Source organism: Enhydra lutris, unplaced genomic scaffold (genome assembly GCF_002288905.1).
Source record: "Enhydra lutris kenyoni isolate GAN:26980312 unplaced genomic scaffold, ASM228890v2 scaffoldscaffold19, whole genome shotgun sequence".
Lineage (NCBI taxonomy): Eukaryota > Metazoa > Chordata > Mammalia > Carnivora > Mustelidae > Enhydra > Enhydra lutris.
Genome location: NW_019154103.1, coordinates 19205346 through 19229031, shown reverse-complemented (window position 1 = coordinate 19229031; position 23686 = coordinate 19205346). Strand labels below are relative to the sequence as shown.

At 37.3% G+C, this 23686-nt stretch overlaps 1 protein-coding gene across 1 annotated transcript in view; it reads left to right on the top strand.

Annotated features, from left to right (window-relative positions):
* LOC111148337 (multiple C2 and transmembrane domain containing 1) overlaps positions 1-23686 on the top strand; it is a 525636-nt gene that overhangs the window by 348808 nt on the left and 153142 nt on the right. The window contains exons 13-16 of the mRNA XM_022504845.1: positions 19071-19173; positions 20963-21065; positions 21400-21501; positions 21883-21957. Coding sequence (XP_022360553.1) covers positions 19071-19173; positions 20963-21065; positions 21400-21501; positions 21883-21957 — 383 coding nt within the window. The remainder of the gene's footprint in view (positions 1-19070; positions 19174-20962; positions 21066-21399; positions 21502-21882; positions 21958-23686) is intronic.

Genomic DNA, 23686 nt, shown 5'->3' with positions numbered 1-23686 from the left:
ATTTAATGTGTAATATATATATTTATAATCATTATTGTATATGATATATACATATTGAGCAGCGTGCAGGTCTCACACTATTTAATGACTAAACTCTTCATTTTACCTGACTGGATCATCAAAATAACTAATATAAATATAAGGTTTCAGGTTTGATCTTGTAAGAATTGCCCCACCCAACTTTTACACTGTTTCTGCTTTTTGAAAGAAAGGTAATGTATTAAAAACAAACAGTAGAGGGGTGCCTGGGTGGCTCAGTTGTTAAATATCTGCCTTCGGCTCAGGTCATGATCTCAGGGTCCTGGGATGGAGCCCCGCATCCGGCTCCCTGCTCAGCGGGAAGCCTGCTTCTCCCTCTCCCACTCCCCCTGCTTGTGTTCCCTCTCTCACTGTCTATCTCTGTTGAATAGCTAAATAAAATCTTTAAAAAACAAACAAACAATAGAGAGTAAAATAGCTTTCAAATTGTTGCCTTTTCCAAAGTTTGTCCAACGTAATGGGAATATTTCTTCCAGGTTTCACCATTTTGGTATTTTGGAGTAATGCTACATCTTCTCTCAGGCAGTATCAGCTTCCCTCAGATGATATCATAACATCAACACTTAAAAGTCCAACACACAGGAACTCTGTTGCATAGTTTACTGAAAATTTTAGGTTCAAAATATTTGATTACTTGGTATGAACTCCTGGCATCTGGGTTGTTGGTCCAATTTTTTTGTTGTTAAAATTCCTTAGCATATCCCAGAGAGAATTCTGGATCTGAATTAAGCATCTACATTGTTCTAAATTTTTTAACCAAGAAATGAACCTATAAAAATGCTGAAATCAGGGGCACCTGGGTGGCTCAGTTGGTTAAGTGGCTGCCTTCAGCTCGGGTCATGATTCCACGGTCCTGGGATCGAGCCCCGCATCAGGCTCCCTGCTCAGCAGAGAGCCTGCTTCTCTCTCTCCCCCTCTCCCTGCTGCTCTGCTTACTTGTGCTCTCTCTCTGGCTCTCTGTCAAATAAACAAATAAAATATTATTTTTTTAAATGCTGAAATCAGTCTTATCTATTAAAACTTCCTGATTTGGATACCGCTGTTCCTGCAATGTATTGATTCACTAATGGTAATTATTTCATCAATTTCCAGAATGAAATCATTGTTTTGAATTTGCAGTTATGTGACCATTCATTTACTCTTTAGTTTCATGGGTTTGGGGCATACTTATACCATTCCTTAAATTGTCTAACTCAAGATGGATAACAAATAGCACTGGCTTGGCCAATTTTTTGGTAAATTTTGCTCCTCCTGAAAGAAAGCATCCACTTATTATTTTTTAGAAACAGGCTTACCATCGTGAATGTTCAACAAGTTGATCCTAGTAAGGTAGTGGACTTATCTAAAAGGGAGAAACTCACTTTTCCTACCACCTAAGAGCTTGTAAATCCATTACATGATGTATGGTGCCCTTCTTTAATTCATCAAATATAAACAGAACAGAATCAAAACCAAATTAAAAAATGACATGCATTAAAATTAAAATAGCAGATGTCTGCTCCAGAACGGTAATATTTTTAAAATTTTAATATTTGCATAGTATCAAGTGACTGTTTATTGTGTGATAAAAATGTTGAGAGTTTACAGTTTCTTTAAACAGGTGATTGTCACTCATTTGTAACCAGGAAGATAGTAACAACTGTCAAATATTCTTTCAAAACAGGCATACTTGAAAGTAGGGGGAGAGAAGGTAGTTTATAATCATTTTGCATGTATGATGACTTGGTTCTTCATGCTAAACAATTAGTGAATGTTAAGTTTATTCATTTTCTTTTTTATTTCTGTTGTGGTTCTTTTTTTTTCTTTTATTATGTTGCATTAAGTCTTAGAACCAGCAGTCAACGATGAATGATTGATTAACTGCTCTTTTTTCTTTAAGATTTATTTATTTATTTATTCATTTATTTGAGAGAGAAAGAGAATGGGGAATGAGGAGCAGAGGGAGAGGGAAACTCAAGCAGAGTCCACCCTGAGCACAGAGCCCAACTTGGGGCTCAATCTCATGATCCTGAGATCATGACCTGGGCTGAAACCAAGAGTCTGATGCTTAACCAGCTGTGCCATCCAGGTGTCCCAGTAATTGCTCTTTTTTTTGGTTCACTGTGGACATTAACTTAAAGACTGGAATAGGAACCCAGTATTGCTTTCTCATTCAGAGGTCACGCCTAGTCTCTGATTCCCGCAGCAGGTCAATTCAGAATGTGACATTCAAGGTAGTGACTTTCACCATCACAGGAGGCACCTTCAGTTTTCCCTGGGATTTTCTGTAGGGAGGGGAGCCCCAGTGTTGAGCTGAAAACCTCTGAAGATGGGGAAAAAGGCCTAAAAGAATCAATACCTCGGGGGGTACCTAAGAGCTAAAAATTATTACTGAACATTTGTAGGGGACACCATAATTTCTTATACAAATATTCAAGTCCCCTTTACTTCAAAAGCTTAGATACCTGCCCATTACACAAGTTGAATGTAATTATGTAAGTTTGTTTCTCTTAGAGAGAAGCTGTCGTTGCTTTTAAAACTTCATGAATATGCAAACTATGTTAACCTACTTGGCCTATATGCCACTATGGAAGTGAAAGTACATGTTCTTTCAAAGCTGTAAAAAATAGATATATTTCTTTCCTAATGGCTCTATGTAAATTAATGTGAATAACAATATTCTATTCCCTAGGGATTCAATGAGACATAATTTTGATCTGATAAAATGAACTTTAATTTGGGGAATACTAAATAACAGATTCTCCATTTTTTTCCCTCCAGTTTTAGGGATATAAATCTCATGATTCCTCATTCCACACTGACCTTATAATCTAATGTGTTCTGAATTGAACAAGAGAGATGTTGAACTATTCAGGGGCAAGAGGATAATTCAGTCTTTGACCTTGCTCACTCGTGGACCTTTTGTGGTCTTTATGACATTTGTGATGGTGGCAGAAACTGAGGACCATATATTTAAGTGAGAAATGTCTGAATATACTACTAATTTTTTTAATAATCTTTGCTTCTGAAAAGGATAAATATTTATGTGTAAACTGATCCTTCCTGGTCTTTACCCTTAAATCTGGAGCACAAATAAGCTCTTTGAATACTTTCTTTTTTACTTGTTCAAAGAATCATAGTTAGGCTCTACAACACACCGAGCAACAGTTAGAAAAACGGAAATTGAGTCAATGGTGCTGTCTTCAAATCCTTAAATTAGCAACCATTTAGGAGTGTTGTGGATGGCAAGGGGGAGATTTTAAATCCCTGATGGCTCTCTGAGCTAAGCAGAGTATCTTCTGGCCTGCTATAAATGAGACTATCGCTCTAAGATACTTAGTTGGCTTCAGAACACTTTTTTTCTCGGTGAGCCTCACAAGACAAACTTCTATTTGACCAACTTTGCTCTATTTTAAAACTATTTTTAATGATCAGAACATAAAGTCAAACTTCCATAGTTTAAGCAAAAAATTTTAAATTACAGCATTCCATCATTTAACATGAGCCCAGGAACAAGAGATTCTATAATCTTCTAAGTAGCCATCAATCTTACTGCAGTTACAAAGAATTTTTTTCCTTTCAAAATGTAAAATTTTTCTTTTGTTATAACACATTCATTGAGAAACATTGTGATACTGTATTAACTCTGTGTGAATAAAGAGCAATTGAGACTCTCTTTGAATGAGTGAGTACAAAGCACAAATTACTTTTTAATGAAACCCTCAATTCTTTCCCTTTCCACAAAAAGCCTATAGCCTTGTTCAGCTGAACACTACTACAGTAGGTCACTTCAGTTAAGCTCCTAATAAACTGTTGATAGTTGAGGGTAGTTTTTTCTTCGGTCTCAATAGCCCAGTGTTGGACAGTGCACTTCAAATCATTAAGGTTAATACAGATTTAAAAAAGAGATTAACTCTGGTGGTTAAGGCCTCAATTTACAACTCCCACACATACACATGCATTGAGCAAGGCACAAGAGTGGATTGAAATTTCAGTCAAATTGTGGGCAGCCTTTCACAGCCTGAGAAAGTGGCACTCTGGTTTTCAAAGATGATCAGCTAAAGTCTTCGTGAGGGAAAAAAAAAGTTTGATTAAATGAAAAATACTTCACAGTACAACTTACTTACCTTTCAACTAAGCAGTGAAAAGGTGAATGTTTCTCTGTACCATCAAAGCAAAGCCTAGAGACTGTCTGGCTCTGCGTTCACGGGGGAAAATTTCTCTCTACCGCTAAATCAAGTATTCCTGAAAACTGGACAGTTTGTGAGGAGAGAAAGACCACTGGTGGGAAAAATATATATATTTTTTTGAAGGTGGTAGGAAACAGTTCATGTTGGAATTTGTCTTTTCTGGCTTCTAATTATCGTATTCCTTGGATGGGACCTAATTTCTGCTTTCCACGGGACATTTAAAGTCTTCTATATCGAGTGAGGCTTTCTTCGCCGAGTATTAGACCTGGCCTATTGGTTCTTTCAAGTTCTAAGAGAAGAAAGAGAAAAAGGTTCTTCTCTTCAGCCCCTCCCCTGCATTTTCCCCTGGGTTGTTTTTTTGAGTTCCCGAGGAAGAGGTCACAGCCTCCCCCGGGATACAGCCACTCGGGTTCAGAAACGGTGATATGGGAGAACTGTGAAAGCCTTTCAAAAGATGCCCTACCTTTTCACTGTATTAAAAGGAACACTAATATAAAACTTCTCCACCCCAGGTGAATTGATCTCTCAAATTAATGCGCCATCTCTTTCAGGAAACAATAGAGGGCGAGGGAGAAAAAAAAGGAAGAGGGAGAGAATTTTACAATTAACATACTCTGTCACTGAAACAGTCCCATTAAATGAGCATATCTTTTTCTAAAACAAGGCTACTCCTAAAGACCCATGACTCACCAGCCCCATAGTCTGGAAACCTACTAGTTATTAAGAGAGATGTTTACTACCCCTTTATTTGCATAGACTTTTCCCATGTTTTTCTTTAGGAAAACTGTCTTCATTGTTGGAAAATATTTAAGTAACAAAACAGCAGAAAAAGACATGCTACAGTTTTTTTTATCAGCTTCCGAGAGAGTCTTATTATCTTAAGAAATAACAGTTAGCAGCTCAGATTCATTAGCAGAGCTAAATTTAAGCCCCATTTGACAGGCTGCCTAGAAAACATTTTGTTTTGCTGTCTGTGGGCTTTAATTAAGATGTGTTCAATTTCAGTCCTCTTCAGTCTAGCGCCGCCACACCCCCCCCAACCTTGCTGTGTCACAGACCGGCGATCAGACACTTTTAGACGGTCCGGCCCATGACTTTGACCTTCTGCACAGTCCGGCGTTCCCTGGGGAACCGTTCAACTCATGAGGTCTGATTTCACACTTCCAGGATGCCTCAGCTCTCTTAACAATGACAGGGAGACAAAGCCCTTTAGAGCAGGCCGCATGGGGACTTGTTTAAATTGGAAACCAGAGAGGAGTCAAGGAACAAGGTTATGGGCTACAGAATAGTCCTTTTAATAAAGAGCTCACAGCTCTGGCTCAGCTCAAAGAGGTCTACCTCTGTACAATTAATTGAGCCATTTATCTGGAGCATCTTAGGCCTCTACTTTCTCACAGAATTGCGTGGTAAATATCAGCTAAGAAGCAAATGAGATATGCATGAAATGAATTTTAACACTTTGATTACTGTGCTTCCAGTCTTCATTAAAAGTAAATTTATTTGTATTTCTGACCTCATTATCAGTAGGCTGCCTGCATTTTTATTGGTTCCTGTGATTTCCAGCTTGAGTATGTCATGAAGGTATATTTTATACAGAGATTTGGATTTATTATTCTTGGTATTTTCCCTGAACATTATGGGTCTATTCAAAGAAAGAAAATGAAAGGGTGGTTGTACAGAAAAAAGGCGAGTCTATTCTTTCAAAGTTTTATATACGATTGGAGAAATGCCGAGCACACATATATATAACATAGATAAGATATCGTCCTTTAAAAAAACTAACTTTTTGTGGGTTACCCAAACAAACTGCGTAAGATATATGCAGTTGTTGCTTGAATGGGCCTCAGAGTACAAGAGCGCTACTGGAAAAAGTGGGTACGTTGCTTCTTTTATAGAACTGTAGCAGTCTGAATTTTTGATAGCATGTGGCTTTAATTACATCATCATATTCAAGAACATTCATGATATCTGATAAATGCAGCCTTAGATTTTATGATCATTATTTAAAACCTATGTTGAAAGATGAGAAAATATATAGCCTTTAAACTCTATAGAGTTCCACTGATGATATTATATATAAAATATGGTACAAATCCTTCATATTTCTGAATTATCAGAGTTAAAATTATTTACCAAATAAAAGGGGGTTAGGCATAGATGTCACTCCTAATTTTTTAACCTTTGCTATCATTAAACCTTAAAATTATATTGCTCAAAACAAAAATACCTCAGTTTTTACACAAAACATATTGAAAATTTCCCAAGCAAAGCGTGCTTTATTTCCATTGTAAAAAGTAATGATGTCCTTATTTGCTCTTTATCAAAAATAGTATAGTTTGAGAAGAAATTTCATCCAATTTATAAAGCACTAAAAATACCCAACAGCTGGGGCACCTGGGTGGCTCAGTGGGTTAAAGCCTGTGCCTTCGGCTCAGGTCATGATCTCAGGGTTCTGGGATCGAGCCCCACATCGGGCTCTCAGCTCAGCAGGGAGCCTGCTTCTCCCTCTCTCTCTGCCTGCCTCTCTGCCTACTTGTGATCTCTCTGTCAAATCAATAAATTTTTAAAAATCTTAAAAAAAAATCCCCAACAGCTGACAGTCTCATCATTGTAACATGCCTAGTTTAGAAAACAACCTTATATGCATGGATGTTAAATGTCTTAACACTATATAAATACCTTCCTTAAGAATGAGACTAAACAAATGAAGCTATCACAAGGACAGAAAGCAAATCATTGCTCTTTTTTTTTTTTTTTTAAAGAGATTTTATTTACTTATTTGACAGAGAGAGAAGGATCACACGTAGGCAGAGAGGCAGGCAGAGAGAGAGGGGGAAGCAGGCTCCCCACTGAGCAGAGAGCCCGATGCGGGGCTCGATCCCAGGACCCTGAGATCATGACCTGAGCTGAAGGCAGAGGCTTAACCCACTGATCCACCCAGGCGCCCAAATCATTGCTCTTTATTTTTATTTTTTTATTTTTTTGCTCTTCATTCTTTTATGTCATCATAGTTCACAGAGAAATAAAAGTGGCTTCCTTTTACTACTTGCATCTTTACAAAACTAAATCCTATTCTAAAATTTTAGAAATACAAAAGTGTTGTTCTAAAACCAAACAGATGATATGAGATATTTGCGAAAAGAGGAATTAAAATGATAATTTAACTCAAGGGCTAGTGAGGCTGAGTCTAAAACACTGAGCTAGTGTTTTAGATGGAATGACAGGACTCATGTGTGATTCATGCGCAGGTCACATGATTGGAAGTTACTGCTTTGGAAGAATAGGTGGGATGACAGAAGAGATTAATAATGGGGTTTGATATGCTCTAGAGGTGAAGGACTATGGGCTGAGAAAGTAGTGGTCCCACTATCAATGGGACGTGGGGGAAAGAGAAATACTATAAAGTAATTAACTGAGTTCTGTGCAAGTAAGATTACAAAATGAGCCTTTGAGTAAAGAAATAGAGGTTTGCTGATCTGGCTTGGAGGGCTAACTCCTTGATTCTACTCAGTGCTTGAAGAAATGCTTTCTGATGCTAGAATTGTATTGTTTAAAATTAAAATGTTCTTTATTGTTTGTTCTGATATCGTTGTGTCAATAAGCAATACATTTCCTAGAACGATGGATTAGGGAACGGGTGTAAACAGAGAGGATCTGGATTTAACCTGACTTCTGGGAAAAAAAAAAAAAAACCTTACTACAGGAATACTCGGGTTATATGACAGTAAACTTAGGTGCCTAAATGACTGCGTGGCTAAGCCCGAAGTGTGATTGTTGTAAAGGATTGATGTCAACGGGAATGCCAAATGGAGGAATTTAGGGCTCTGTACTTGGTCTAACCTGGTCAACCTATTTCCTAGTGACTCAGAGGAAATAATGGATGGCTTCCTTATCAAACTTGCTAATAGGAAAGTGTATCGTTAACTATACACTATATGTGCATATTAACTATAGGGGATTGTTAACTATACACTATATGTGCATATTACATATACATGTATACTATAGGTATGTAGTATATATTTACACTTTTAAATATTTATATATTATTACAGTATTTATATATAATATATACACATATCCATATATGTGTGTAATAAACTTAGTTCAGACTGAAATAATAGGGTTAGTTCAACAAGGTGGACATTGGAGAGTGTACATAAAAAGCCTTACTAGGATACAAAACAGTAATGTCTTGCTTTAGAGTAGGAAATATAGAAAAAAGTTTAGGGTTTGAATTGAGTTTAAGCTCTGTGAAAATGAGTTATGCACATGTCAACTTTGTTCCGTTGTTTTACGGTATACAAATTATAAAGGGCAGTTATGGAGAATGACACTCACTTCTGGACTCATCAACCACACGGGGGTATGAATTCAGTGTTGGAAGCGATTCTTTACACAAGGACACTGACAAAGCAGAATTTATTCTCAGTTAGGTTATCTGATGTTTTAAAATCAAGTCAGTTGAGAATAACCCATGAAAAACGATACTAATCCTAGTAACAGTGGTGGCAGTAACATTTATTGAGACCTTATCACATGTCAGACACTACCCTGAGCTTAGAACAAGGATTATCACAAATCTCACCACAACCTAATTAGTTACTGTTGTTCTCCCCACTTTGCAAATTAGAAAACTGAGATGTGGAGAGGTTAATGAAACAACTAGCCACATGAGCAGGTTGAGAAGACACGGTGAGAACTACTTACACTACCCCTGTTTGCAGTCTGCCCCAGCAAAATGGGCTGCGCAGGCTCTCGGGGAACTAATATCAAATCTTAGGCAAGTACACCTGATTGGTGCAACCAAATTCAGATCTCCCACCTAGCTGGAGTCTAAAGATGTGACCGTGGCCTTTGCAGTCTCTCTAGTTCAGGAAGAGATGCCAGAAGTTAGAATACATGCTCAGCAAGCCATCTACATTACCCAGCTCAGGGAGGCAGGTCATGAACATTAATCAGATAATCTAAGTGACAGGTGCTATGCCCTTGCTTTTCACCCATTAATTCATTTAAAGTCTAAAAATGACTACAGAGGGCAAATCCTAAAATCGGTACAAGTTACAGAGACATAATTTTGTGTGCCGTGTAAAGAAGCACTTCCCCAAAATTATAATTGCCAAAAAATATATCAGACTACACCCGTGGAGGTGGCGATTTCCACATCGCTGGCTTAAACCAGAGCCTGTGAGACTACCTGGTAGCAGAGAGGAGTTAAGCCCTAGATCAGCTTTTGAACTCGGCCTCTGGGCTTTTTCTCCCAGCCCTCAGAATTAGAGATCCCCCAGTAGGTGCCAAGATGAATAACAGACTCTTGAATGAGTAGATATTTTGTAGAAGAGAGAGAAAAAGACAAAGGTGTTTTTAAAGACAAAGGCTTGACAGATGACAATTTTCAGTTTTATTGCCTAAAAATATTTTTTAAAAAAAGGTTTAATCACCTAATAGAGTACTTAATATTTTCAGTCTAAAGAATTTTATTCTACTGCAAAGGATCTCTCCAGCTAATTAATTTACTTATAAGGGAGGTTATCTGAAACCTCATGCTTTTCTGTGGGAAGACTAATTGAATATATATTTACTGTAGGTCCCAAAGTATCTATGAGAACTCTCAAAAACAGAGGAGTTTAGAATAAATATTTATACTTATATTTGAGACAAATAACTTTTGTGTTTCCAATCTTATAATTAAATCACTTGCATATAGTTTCTGTATTAAATATTAGCTGAAATAAAATCCTTAAATGTTTTTACCATAATTTATCTAAATGCTTAAAAGCTTGGACATAAATTTTTCATAGCTTCTTCTCATTTTGTAGATTCTATAGTCTCCCTTTTCTTTCTTTTCCAGTTTCTTATCTGTTTCATTTTATTTCTTGCTCTTCTCTCATAAATTTAAAACTTCGCAGCATATACCAAGATGGTTCAATTTTAGGACTCAAGAACGCATCGTGTTACACACAATACTATAAATATTCTTTTGCATCTCGTTCTAGATCCCAAGGGAAATAAATTCATATTTACATTGTGCTTCATTCCCATTGCTCTTAGTTGTGGTTCTCAAAGTGTGGCCCAGGAACTTCCAGGGATCCCCAAAAACCTTTCAAGGATCTTTTAAGGTCAAAACTATTTTCATAATAATCCTAGGACATTATTTTCTTTTCTCACTCTTGTTCTTTCATGAATGTACAATGAAATTTTTCAAAGGCTATATATTGGATTGCTCTGATGTTACCATGTCATGGATTTATTATGTCATTTTCAAATGAATGATGGTTTTACATGCTCTCATTTTTAATTTCTAAAATGGTGAACTGATAGATATAATTTATATAGACAAAAGCTTTTTGATGTCCTCAAAAAATTTTTTTTTAATATTTTATTTATTTATTTGACAGAGATCACAAGTAGGCAGAGAGACAGGCAGAGAGAGAGGGGAAAGCAGGCTCCCTGCTGAGCAGAGAGCCCGATGCGGCGCTCCCTCCCAGGACCCTGGGATCATGACCTGAGCCGAAGGCAGAGGCTTAACCCACTTAACCCACCCAGGCGCCCATCCTCAAAAATTTTTAAGAGTTCCTAAAGATGAAAATGTTTAAGAACTGTTGCTGTAGGGCAATGATCTTCATTTGGAAAAGGCAGTATTGCCCTCATGAGCATTTTTAGAGCTTTGTGGAAGAATTTAGTTGCCACAGTTTTTGGGGGGAATGCTATTAGAATTTGGTGGGAGTGGGATGAGGATGCTAAATGTCTACAAAGTATTAGACAATCTTAAATAGTGAAAATTGTCCCAAGTCCTGCAGGATTAATCATAGACATAGATATTGGTTTTAAATCTATTTCATGATTCTCTGAGCCTAGATTGCATTCTGAAATACATATTATTTACTCGAGCCTGCAAATGGCTGCCATTTTACACGGTAAACTCCAAAGACCTTAAGATCGCCTCCACAGCCATATGAATCATGATCTGTTTCCCCATTGCTTCTCTGACCTGTTCCACCATTGTTCCCCTATGCCCACTGTGCCCCACACTAGCAGGGTCCCTGAGCACACCAGGCCTTTGCTCTAGCTCTCGCCTCTGCCTGGGATACCTTTTTTTTCTTTTTTTAAAGATTTATTTATTTATCTGACACAGCGAGACACAGGGAGAGAGGGAGCAGGCCTCCCGCTGACCAGGGAGCCTGATGCGGCGCTCGATCCCAGGACCCTGGGATCACGACCTGAGCCGACGCCTGGGATACTTCTTTCCAGATATCCATTTGCCTACTCCTTCACTTCCTTCAGGTGTTTGCTCACATCTTGCCTTCTCAATGAGGCCTGTACTCCAACCACACTAGTTACATTTATAAACGATGCCTCTCCCCCACATTCTTCAAACCCCTTATCCTGCACTATTTTTTTCTATTTTTTGTTAACACGTATCAGTCCCCAACATACAATATAATTGTGTTCAATATTTAGTCCTTTTTTTCTCCCTCCCCACTACAAATAGAATCTAAAAGAGCAGGGACCTTTCCTTTTTTGTTTACATAGTCTGGAATATAGCAGCACTCCATAAATATTTGTTGAATAAATGAACATATGATTTTATTATAAGCAACTTTTGATGTAGTTCTTCTTTATTATGGCATGAAGACATTATATGAAATTCCAAAGTCATGATTGACTCAGTTTTATTTCAAAACAGTAAGGAAGGCATTACAAAATCTTCAATATGAGAAAGGATGTATTGGGTCTAATGGGCTGAGAGCCACAACTCTAGGGGGTTGATTTTCCTGCCACAAGGTATCCTAACACATGATTTAGGGAGAAGAGGAAAACCCAGTTATTATTACTCAGTCCCAGAATCAGATCCAGTGGGAAACTAGTGAGGAATGTCAGTTAATGTATTTGTACCAGTCAGATGTTTAAAATATGTTTAGGTCAGTTAATGAAAAAAGCAAAGGGCAAACCCCATCTCTAGTGATAAGGGAAGGATTGGAAGATATAGCCAACGTATGTGGCCTTTTGTTTTGGTGGACCCTGTGGAATTCCCTCATCTACGTACAACATTGTTGTATATTATGATTGAAATTCCAGTTTGTGGAAAGGACAGATGGCAATCTCGATTATAATTAAAAAAAAAAAAAAGATTAAAGTATAGCCATTTCAAACTGTGACACCTGAGGAAATTAAACCAAGGGGCTTAATTTGTGCAAAAGGTAGGCTCCAAAGAAAAGGCCCCAATGGATATGAATTGCTTTCCATGCTTTTGAAAGCCTTCTGTGTTTTCAGAGACAGGACAACAAAGAGGTGGTCACTGGGTATCCCCCTGCCCACACATTTCTATAACACATCCCATCCAGCAAAGTGTGCTGCTTGTCAGCAGCAAAATGACCCCGGACAAAGCCCACCACTGATGGATCAGGATTAACTTTCTATTCCGGGAGCAAGAATATCATTCAGTATCTTTTGAGTGACTTTAATGCTCAAACCAGTAGTTTGCACAAACTGAAGCCGTCCACTTGCTCACATAACAGGTAACAAGCAAGCAGGGGTGGTGCAGACTTTCCCACAGTTCTTTAGAAATGTGTCAGTGTTGTGACCTCAAAGAGCAAGGGCTAAGAGTGAGAGAGAATTAGCCAGTCAGCGTATCCCATTCATTCCTCAGTGCTGCTTTGAAGACACCCAGCAAAGATGCCCATCGGAGATGATTCTGACCTCTGTTTTTACTGTTGTAGGAATGGCTTTTCGCCACAAGAATTTAGGTGTTAGAGTATATGCTTTAAAACTTATTACAGATTTACTTTTAAGTTCAGATAGAGGAATCTCTAATTTTAAAGCCCGTGGGAGAATTTTTCCCCTATAAAAACCCATACGGAGAATAAATAACCCCTAGTATTTAACTAGATTATGGATAAATGAGCATTAGTCCTGTCCTCATATTTTAAAGTATCTATTTCATCATCACTCCGTAACATATATCCAAGTTGCTGTGTTATAGAGTCCCTATCAAAAGGATAAAGAAACAAATTTAAGCTAAATATTTCTTATGATAAATTGTAACATCTTCTTTTTAGATAATCGTCCTTCTCCTCTAAAACTGTTGGCAAAAGAGATGTGTAATCACCATAGATCGCCAGGGTCATCTCCTCCACTGAGGAAAAGTCTTAGCCTCATTTTCCCTTCTTGTTCTAGAGCGAGAGAATGATGTGCGTCTTTCTCATTGCTCCCGTCACATGCTTCACTTACCTTTACTACAGCACTTGCAGTCCTGCATTATAATCGTATTTACATGCTTATCGTGCCCACTATACTGTGCGTGCCTTGAGTGCTGGACTATGTCTTAATGATACTTATAATTCCAGGGTGAGAGTAGAAGGCATTCCATAAATAATGAACGCTTCAGACGTATTCTTATTTCTCTCTAGAAAGTGGTCAACGTGGAAAATGGCAATGTTCTCAAGCAAGGCTGAGACTCCTTTAGCTGTCATGGCAGTTACCACAATCAGCCCCGCTGCTCTGATCCTTACCAAGCACCGCTGCAATTTCTATCTTGTATCCAAACCCAAATCATTTTCCTGCACTGCAAGAGAGATGGCTAGGCACCTTTTAGCCCAAATGGTGGAAGTTAAGGGAAAGCCAGTTGGTACCCACAGGTCAGCTTTAGTCTTAGGACAAGAATGACTAAGAGGGAGATGAGAGATTATATAATCTGTTCCCATACATTTAGGCTGTTTAAAGAGCCAAGTAGTATCAGAAACAAAATACAGTTCAACTTGGGGTGCTGCCTTAATTCCTTGCACTTCTGCCCATGCAGTATTGAGTGAAATCATCACCGGGAGCAGCTTCGCCTCACTTTTAGAGCCAAAACTCTTTAGAGCTTTGCAGAACACAGAGTACTTGGTAGACATCAACACTGCATCTTGTCGTCAGTCCCACTCCTCAGATACTCTCTCGGCAAGCATAGCCGCATATCACGGGTCTAACTAGAATGATAAAAGGATGAAAGGAAGGAATAATTAAGGAGGTAATTAACGGTTAGGCCCATCCCTGGTATTTCTGTGATTGTTTTTGGTTGTTTAAGTGGCACGTAATCAAGGCTGCAAAATGTAGGAACTGAAAAGCCAGTCATTTAAAGCATCATTTAGCCAGCCAGATAAGCACATTAACTCTGTGTAGCCGCTTCTTTCAAATAAAACTATGGTGAATGCTTTTTAGTGGTAAGTTTATAGAATTTGATATTGTACATTTGCTATTATTTTGGTTGAAATTGCTGTTAATTTTTAATTACCCTTCAATCGTGCAGTGGCAGAAGGATACTTTCTAAATTAGTCGAAAATAACATAGTGTGTAAAGACCTGATGTTGGCATCCATTATTGATAACTGTAAAAACATAACTTTTTAGAAGGAAAAGATGAATAGAAATTAAATACAAAATTGGCTGCTCTCTCCTGACTTAAATTTTCCTCTTTGCCAGATTCTAGAGAAAGCTCCCCTGAGTACTTTGTTGAATGTTTCTTGTCCTGGGGGGGAAAGAAGACTGACTTGGTGAAGCTCAAGGAATTGTTTTTCTATTAGCAAATAACAGTATCAGGCATAAGAGATCATTCACTATTGGCATCTTCAAACCCTGTTGGTTCTACCTTCGGAGTATATTCAGAATCTAAGCACTTTCCATCATCTGGATTGTCGTAATATCCTCCTAACTCTTCCCACTCTACCTTCTCCAATGGCTTCTCTCCACCTTATTCTCCAAATAGCAGCCCTCAGGTCATGTCACACCTCAGCCCAAAAGCTTCTCCTAGCACTTGGAGAGAAAGCCATATCCTACAGAGACCTGCCACCCACCCCATACCTCACCCAATACTCTTCCCCTTTCCCCAATTCATTCCTTCAGTCAAACTGGCTTCTTGGATATTCCTAGACATATCAGGCATGGCCATTTCTCTGACTTTTCCATGACTTGTTGTTCTAGGTAGCCCAGAGCTCATTCCCTTGTCTTTTTTTATTTCTTTGTCCATATAGCACTTCCTCAGTGAGACCTTCTCTGACGTTTCTTTTAAAAATTGCACAAACATAGCAGCACTCCTCATCGCCATTCCTATATTTTTCTCTGTAGTACTTATCACCTTCTAAAATACCATAAAATGGGGCGCCTGGGTGGCTCAGTGGGTTAAAGCCTCTGCCTTCGGCTCCGGTCATGATCCCAGAGTCCTGGGATCGAGCCCCGCATCGGGCTCTCTGCTCGGCGGGGAGCCTGCTTCCTCCTCTCTCTCTCTGCCTGCCTCTCTGCCTCCTTGTGATTTCTGTCTGTCAAATAAATAAATAAAATCTTTAAAATAAATAAATAAATAAATAAGTAAATAAAATACCATAAAATGTGTGTATTCCTTGTCTTTTTCCACAAGGTAAACAGCATGAGGCCAGGCTTTTCATTATTGTTGTTTTATGCACTTCTGTCTCCTCAACACATAGAACACTGTCTGGTACATGGTAAGTAATAATTACTTGTTGAGTGAATGAGTCTGTGGTCAAACATTAGCTAACTCTTCCTTTGTGTGTGCCCTACTAACTACTATGACACAGTTATTGGGAAAGGTCTTGCCTGGTGCCTTATATTTAAATACACACACACACATACATATAGATATAGATATTTTTTTTAAGATTTTATTTATTTATTTAGACAGAGAGAGTGCAGGGAGGAGCAGAGGGAGAGGGAGAGGGAAAATATCAAGGAGATTCCACGCTGAGTGCAGAGCCCAAGGTGGGGCTCCATCTCAGGACCCGGAGATCATGACCTAAGCTGAAATCAAGAGTCAAGAGTGAACACTTAACCGACTGAGCCACCCAGGCACCCCACATTTAAATATATTTTATTAAAGCTATGTTAAATGGTAGTTTGGTCTAAGGTAAAAGTCTCTCTTTTTTTTTAATGTAAGTACCATTACATTTGGTACAGTGTCTAATATGATCTCTTAAAAATTACCTTGCTTACCCATTTCAAGTTAAAAGCAGGTACATGTAAGAGAATATTTTTGCCAATGATGGAATGCCCCTGAATTTAATCTAGCAAAATGACTGAGAATTGGCCTCAGAAGGTGCTCGCACTATTTTTGATGGGTGTGGCATTGTCTCTAGGGCTTCAGTGTCTTCATTTCTTTAAGACTCCAGATTTTTTGTCAGCAAATATAGATAGAATAATAAAGAAAGTGGTGATTTAAGAGACTTTCCATGTGGTTGAAAGTCTCTTACACAATTGTGTATAGGAAGAAAAAAATCAAGTAAAGTTTTTCATCCTCTGCTGGTAGAAGTTTTGTTGTTGTTGTTTTTAAAGATTTTATTTATTTATTTGACAGATGGAGATTACAAGTAGGCAGAGAAGCAGGCAGAGAGAGGGGCGGGGAAGCAGACTCCCTGCTGAGTGGAGAGCCAGATGCGGGGCTCGATTCCAGGACCCTGAGATCATGACCTGAGCCGAAGGCAGAGGCTTAACCCACTGAGGCACCCAGGCGCCCCTGCTGGTAGAAGTTTTAAGTAAAATTTTTTTCAGGGCACCTGAGTGGCTCAGTTGGTTAGGTGTCCGACTCTTGATCTCAACTCCGGTCTCGATCTCACAGTCATGAGTTCGAACCCCGTGTTGGGCTCCACGCTGGGCAATAAAAATAAAGTAAAATGTTTTTCCGCTAGATATTAGTCTCTGGGGTTTGTTCTTTTGTTTTTCTATTGAAGAATTGGGACAGTTTTGACTGAGTCTGTTACACATTGCTGATCACTTGAGGGCAAGTAAAACCAAGTCAATTGAAATACAATAGTAATTGAAGTTAAAGCAAGTGAAAATGAGGAAACAGAAATGTTCAGAAGTGCTATCATTCTATAGTTGGTTTTTTGTTTTGTTTTGTTTTGTTTTTTTTTACTAAATTAAGATTTACATGAATGTACACATATATGAGAAAAATTAAAAGGAGGTCCCAGGAAGAGTATGAATGTTCCCCTTGACTTTTAAATAAAAAGTTACCAACACTAATCACTTACTCTAAAGTTCTAAGGTGATGACAGAATAGTGATGTTTTTGACATGAATTTCTATTAAATATGGCTTTAATTTTCTCTTTGATCATCAGAGGTAGATATGTTTTATCTCTCCAACCCTTTTATAAATTATTTGATGTGGTGGTGTGTGTCCTCTTTCTTATGGTATGCATATCACCCAGTACAAAGCTAGGTGAAAAGACTTAATATGGACCTTAAGAATAAGGTTTTCAAAGAATAAGGTTTTCAAAATTGTTTGAATCTACTTTTCATGTCTGTACCTGAATTCTATGGAAGACAATAAAATTCTTGATGTAGCAAATAAAGCCTTTTGCATTGTGTTTTAATGAACAAACTGTTCTTTATGAGTTCTGTTGTCGATGGTGTGTATGTGTGTATGAGTTTTAAAAAAAAAAAAAGGATAATGCAGATCCGAAGACAGAAATAAAAATGTCAACAGACCTCAAAGACTTTCGATTCTCTATTCTTTACTCAAAATTGTTCCCAAGACCAAAAATTGAGAAGACTACCATATTGCTAAATTATGCAAGCATCCTGGGGTATATGAGATGCCTGAACTAACTCACATATATTTACTCCTTTTTTTTTATTATTATATAACTAATAAATTAGATTAAAGGTGAGTCAAAGTTTGTACGGCTCATTTTAAGAATTGCAATATGGAGGGGCACCTGGGTGGCTCAGTGGGTTAAGAATTGCAATATGGAAAGTAAATACACTGCTGTGTGGGAATATGTGGCTTCTCTATCGCTGATAGCTAATGGATTCCTTCCTATTAAAATTTAATTGAAAATCTTCAATGATATTTAAGCTTTCGTAGAAGTGTAAACTACTGTGACTACAATTCACAATGCATTTAAAACAATTATTCTTTATCATTAAAGTTAATAATATGCACATTAACCTCGTATGTAGTCTAAATCAATATTGTAGTTTAAAAGATATGACCTCTGGACAGCTTTGTCTAAATATTGATTTCATTGTCATTTGTATAAGGTATCAAACAAATTACATGCTGCACTAATATCATTAATGCTGCCCCCATAGAGCTTCTGACTTTATGGGGTTCTTATAATACAAGACATGACATTACAAAATATTGAGAATATCACAAAATATAATTGCCAAATGGACAAGATTTGATTATGGCAGAACAGACTCACTGTAAACAGATGATAACTTTCGAATTCTTTACTCTCAGTGGACAAAAAAAATATTGCTGTTTAACATGCAGATTGGTCGTTGAGGTTAAGTTTCAAATGGCAGAATTTTTTCTGCCTCCGAGGGTCTAATTTACCTTCTTGTGATGCCAGAGATATTTTAGGAGGGAATTTAAAGTCACCTTACAGTGGTGTCATTCCGTAACATAGCAGTTTTTGCAACATAAACTTGTTAAGAAATTTCTGTTAAGAGTTACTAATGAGTCGGCGGAGTTGGAAAATATATGCGTAGAAGTGAAGGGGTTGACCCTTTCAAATGATCTTTCTAGCACTAAAGAAAAACTGAGTGAGGGATGGACATGCATCCTATTTTCTCTCATAATAATTATTTCTCTTTTTGTAAAAAAAAAAAAAGTACAAATTGAAATATCAGTTGTATAATTTCCTCTCTCCTCCTTTTTTTCAGGTTCTAATTTGCTGTGAATTACACCTATTGTTAATGCCCTCCAGTTACATCTAACTCTATTTTGATGTTTAAATTTTTTAAGTTGCATGTTACTTTTCATTTTTCCTAAAAATTTTCAGGAAAGCGATGTGGCCATGATCATGACACCGTGAACTGTGGGTGTTATTTATACTAAAAATGTTCCCCCTAAATCTCTTGTAGGTAAAAGTGACCCATTTTGTGTAGTTGAGCTGAACAATGATAGGCTGCTGACACATACCGTCTACAAAAATCTCAATCCCGAGTGGAACAAAATCTTCACGTTGTAAGTAATTGTTACCTTGAGCTCCTTTCAAAAATGGAGCTAATAATATTTATTTTTGAGATCTTTGTATGTGTGTTTATTCTTAACTGATGAGCAGCTCTGCATCTAGCCTGCCTCTGCTAGCAACAGCGAATATCACAATTGTAATACCTTTCTGACACTGAGACCTGGGGAAAGAGTATGCCATTTTTCTTTGTTTTCACAGTTTTTGTTTTTGTTTTTTAACTGCGATTTTTATATGGTTTGATGGAGGATTTTGCTCCCATTAACTGAATTGCCATACCGCTTCTTCCTTCTACACTTTCTATTGAAATTCTCCCCAACTGCATTGACACCAGGGAGGACAAAGCTCTATTTGTTCCATTGCTCAAATCAGCAAACAATCCAGTCTCGAATTCAGAGATGCTTTGGTTTTGCTTTGTTGCATTTTGGTACAATAATAATATTAAGTATTGTCCTAGTTATCAGAACACCATTTGGGTTAATTTTCCTTTTGTTTTAAAAAAGTTTATAAATCTTTTGACCACACACTATAAAAGCTGCTGTTCTACACCGTAGTATCTCCTAAATTCAGAGAGAGAGAGACAGAGTGTGTGTGTGTGTGTGTGTGTGTGTGTGTGTGTGTGTGTGTGTGTTTTAAACTGGGCTTTAGAAATGAACCCTGAACAAAGGAAAACTCTCCAAACAGAGTCCTTCTTAAAAGTTTTCTAACATAGTTTTATTTTTTTGTATATGAAAACTGCTAAATTCCTCATTAATGTCTTATAATGTCTCTGCTTAAGAGTGAGTAACTAATCAGATTTAATTATCTGACCAATTTATCTTGAAGGAATTCCACATTTTTATAAGAGATGAAAGCCTGGTCAGGAGACTTGCACTCCTAAGAAGGTTGTTGAGAGTGTTTTTCTCTGGAATGCATAATTGAATGAATAGGTTTGATTATTATCAAAGCCATTAATTGATTGTGCCCCGATAAAGCCTCTTCTCACATGTGGTTGCAGTCTTTCAGTAATGAATATATTCATTTTTTTTTTGTTTTCTCTTAATTCATGTTTTCTTGGTAAACAGTTTGATCAAAGAATAAATGCTGCCAGCAATTGGGGTTTATTTTTCCAGAAACAGAAATGAAGAGCTCACACAGTTGTTTATTAACATACGTTGTCTTTGGAACATAATGGGACATATTTAATTTCTAAACTGGGGTGGTACAATAGCTATCAATGTTACATTTTCTCCATTTTGTTTTCTGTATTGGTTAATTTTTACCATAAATCTGCCAGAAATAAGTCAATGTTTTGGTAAGAACTGTAAACAAGGGAGATGTCCTACTATTACAAACAACAACAAAAAAAATTTTATGAAATATACTGTGACTCTTGCTGATATCAAATTTGGTGGAGTTTTGCATGGGGTTAATAGGAAGTAGGAATTATTGTGATAATAATGAGAGGGGAAAGTCTCAAAAACGTCTGTGCCACTCATTGATTTTTTTTTTACACTAATTCTCTGCCCATCCAGATGGAAAATTATATTTCATTAAAAAATTATAACTTGAAATTACAAAAGTGTTCAAAGTTCCAGATAATAGAACCATCACTGTAGTCTACAAAGGTGCATTATGGGAAATTCTGTCAGATACCAAGCTACCTTGTATATGTGTATATGCAAATAGCATACATAAAAATGCATACACACAAAATCAGCTGGAGCCATCTAAATTTTCAAAAGCATTTTTGTTCTTGTCCCCCACTGATGAAGTCTTTTCTTCTTACATATATTTATTATGCAGCAACATTAAAGATATCCATTCAGTTCTTGAAGTGACAGTTTATGATGAAGATCGGGATCGAAGTGCTGACTTTCTGGGCAAAGTTGCTATACCATTGCTGTCTGTAAGTTTTATTCACCTGAAACACTGCTCTGTGTTGCTTTTGCTCAAGGAAAAAAAAAAAAAAAAACCTCAGCTCTGTATCTGTCATTTCTCAACCAAGGTCTGTAATAAGAACACTAAAAATTTTAACATACTCAATTCACGGCCATGTTGAATCCCATGATAGTTAATTTTTCCTGACAGACTTGATCCTGGTAATGAACAGGTACTTGTCAGAATTGCCACAGTTGTTTTGGGTTCTCTGTCAGTTTCAGCAGCTGGGGGTCAAAGGTCACCGAGGGAGTGTATTCAGTAGAGACCGCGAGACAGACGGCTGTCATGTCCTTTTCCCGCAGATTCAAAATGGTGAACAGAAAGCCTACGTCTTGAAAAACAAGCAGCTGACAGGGCCAACAAAGGGGGTCATCTATCTTGAAATAGATGTGATTTTTAATGCTGTAAGTCTTAACTTTGGCTTTTTTGTACTGCTAAAGAGTTCAGTTTCATGAAAGCTTTTGTTCCTGATTTGTAGAGAATTTCTGTCATTCCTCATTTTCTCTAAACCTTGATGTATCCTGGAGAATACGCTTCTGCCACTGGCTGGCACAGCCACACTTTCTGTTATAGTTGGCGGCTGCCACTGCGGCTGTGCCGCGGCCGCTGCCTGCCGGCGTAAGAAACGGAAGCGCGTGCATGTGCCACTGTATACATTTATATTTTATGAGCACAGCAGCCAGGACTTTGAAACTTTAGAAATTATTGCAAATTGAACTGCGTGAAAAAACTTGTAAACATTTGTAATATATGAATCCATAACAGACACATATGTTGATGTATAGGTGAAAGCCAGCTTACGAACATTAATACCCAAAGAACAGAAGTACATTGAAGAGGAAAACAGACTCTCTAAACAGGTAAAAAGCAAGGCAAGATTAATCCCTCTGGGAAGACCTGATTATATCTGTAAAAACATCTAGGTAAATTCAAATAAACTTTGGAAGCGTGGAGGGGGGAAGACTAGGGGATTTTTGATCATCTACTTATGGGAAATGGCTCTTTTCTTTCTTTTCTTTTCTTTTTTCTTTCTCTCTCTCTTCCCTTCCTTTCCGTAAGAGATCAAACAAGGACAATACCATACTAATAAATTGGATGGGGGTGGTCAGAATGGAGAGGGGATACTGTAGGCGTTGCGTAGAATGGATATGTATTCATGCATTAGCCAAAGACTGATCATTTTGAACATAAAATACTGTCTGATTGCCATGGAATGTGTAAATGAGAACACCAAAGGCTGAGGTTCAAATAAATGTCCAGACCACCCACAGGTATGATGCAGGTGTGTGTAAATCGAGCCCTGGGTAATGCTCTTCCCTCTAATCCACAAGAGAGGGGGCTCCATCTTTTAAGGGAAACCTTCCTGTTAATTAGATTTTGGCTATGGACTTTTAGAAGTGAACTTTTATTGGCACTTTTAGCTAAGAAAATGGAAAATCAGCACATCTGATTTTTCTGTCATGACGACATTTTAAGTAAGGCTTTATATCTCGTAATTAGATGGAGATTTAAATTAGGTTTGATATCAAGTTAAGAAAGGGTGCTAAGCTACCTCCTTAAAAAGATGTTTACTTCCAATTAACACAGCTAAAATAAAATGTTTTTGCTATGGCTATAAAGTTTACAGAACTCATTTGTGTGTGTTAAAATATTTAACAATTTTCTGTGCTATTAGAAGACTAAAATTAGTTTTGTTTTTAATCTAATCAATTCACCATAAACAGTGGGATCTTGGGTTGTTTAAAGACAGTGCATGAATTACAAATGTAATATCTATCTAAATAGAAATACAGATTACACTTTTTTCACAATTATAGATAAAAGTAATAAAAGTAGCTCTAAAAGGAAGGTGATCAGGGGAGGAAGCAAAGAAGGAAACAATAGGGTGACTCTTTTCATGAAAGAATTTCAATTTTAACAACTTGTTAAAACTGGTATGCCTGTCCATGCATCTATATTTATAAACACACATATACGTATTTTTTCCAAATGACCTCAGGAGGCTTTACATAACTACTTCTTTAAAATACCACACCAGTATTGAAGTGTATTTGGCATTAGCAAATTATTAACCTGCAAACATAATATTCTAATTATTAACAGAACTGTAGATCATTTTTTGTACCATCATCTAGTATAGGGGCTATTCTTTTTATGGTTGTAGTCACGTCTTGTTTTAAATGTTAGATTTAGATGCTATCAGTTCTCATGCACCTTTTTAATGAAAGATTTTGTAAAGCAATTGGATACCATAAATTTTTTTCTAACTCCAAAGTTATGAAAAAGCAATGAGAAAATATAGGTTAAATTGATTGTGGAAAAGAGAGAGAGAAAGAGAGTCTGAGAGAGAGACCAAGAGACAGAGGCTGAAAAATTGATAGTAAATAAGGGAGATTCTTACAAAAATGGTGAAAATTTTGTTTTCTGTAATAAAGCAATACTTGACAGGTTTTTCTCCAGACATGAAATTAAAACATTTCCCGTTATCATTTCACTGTGAAATATCTTGAAGTTAAAAAGCATTTAAAGAATCTTAAAATCACAATGAGATTGAAGAGTTAGAAAATGTATTAAAGGTTCACAGTATAT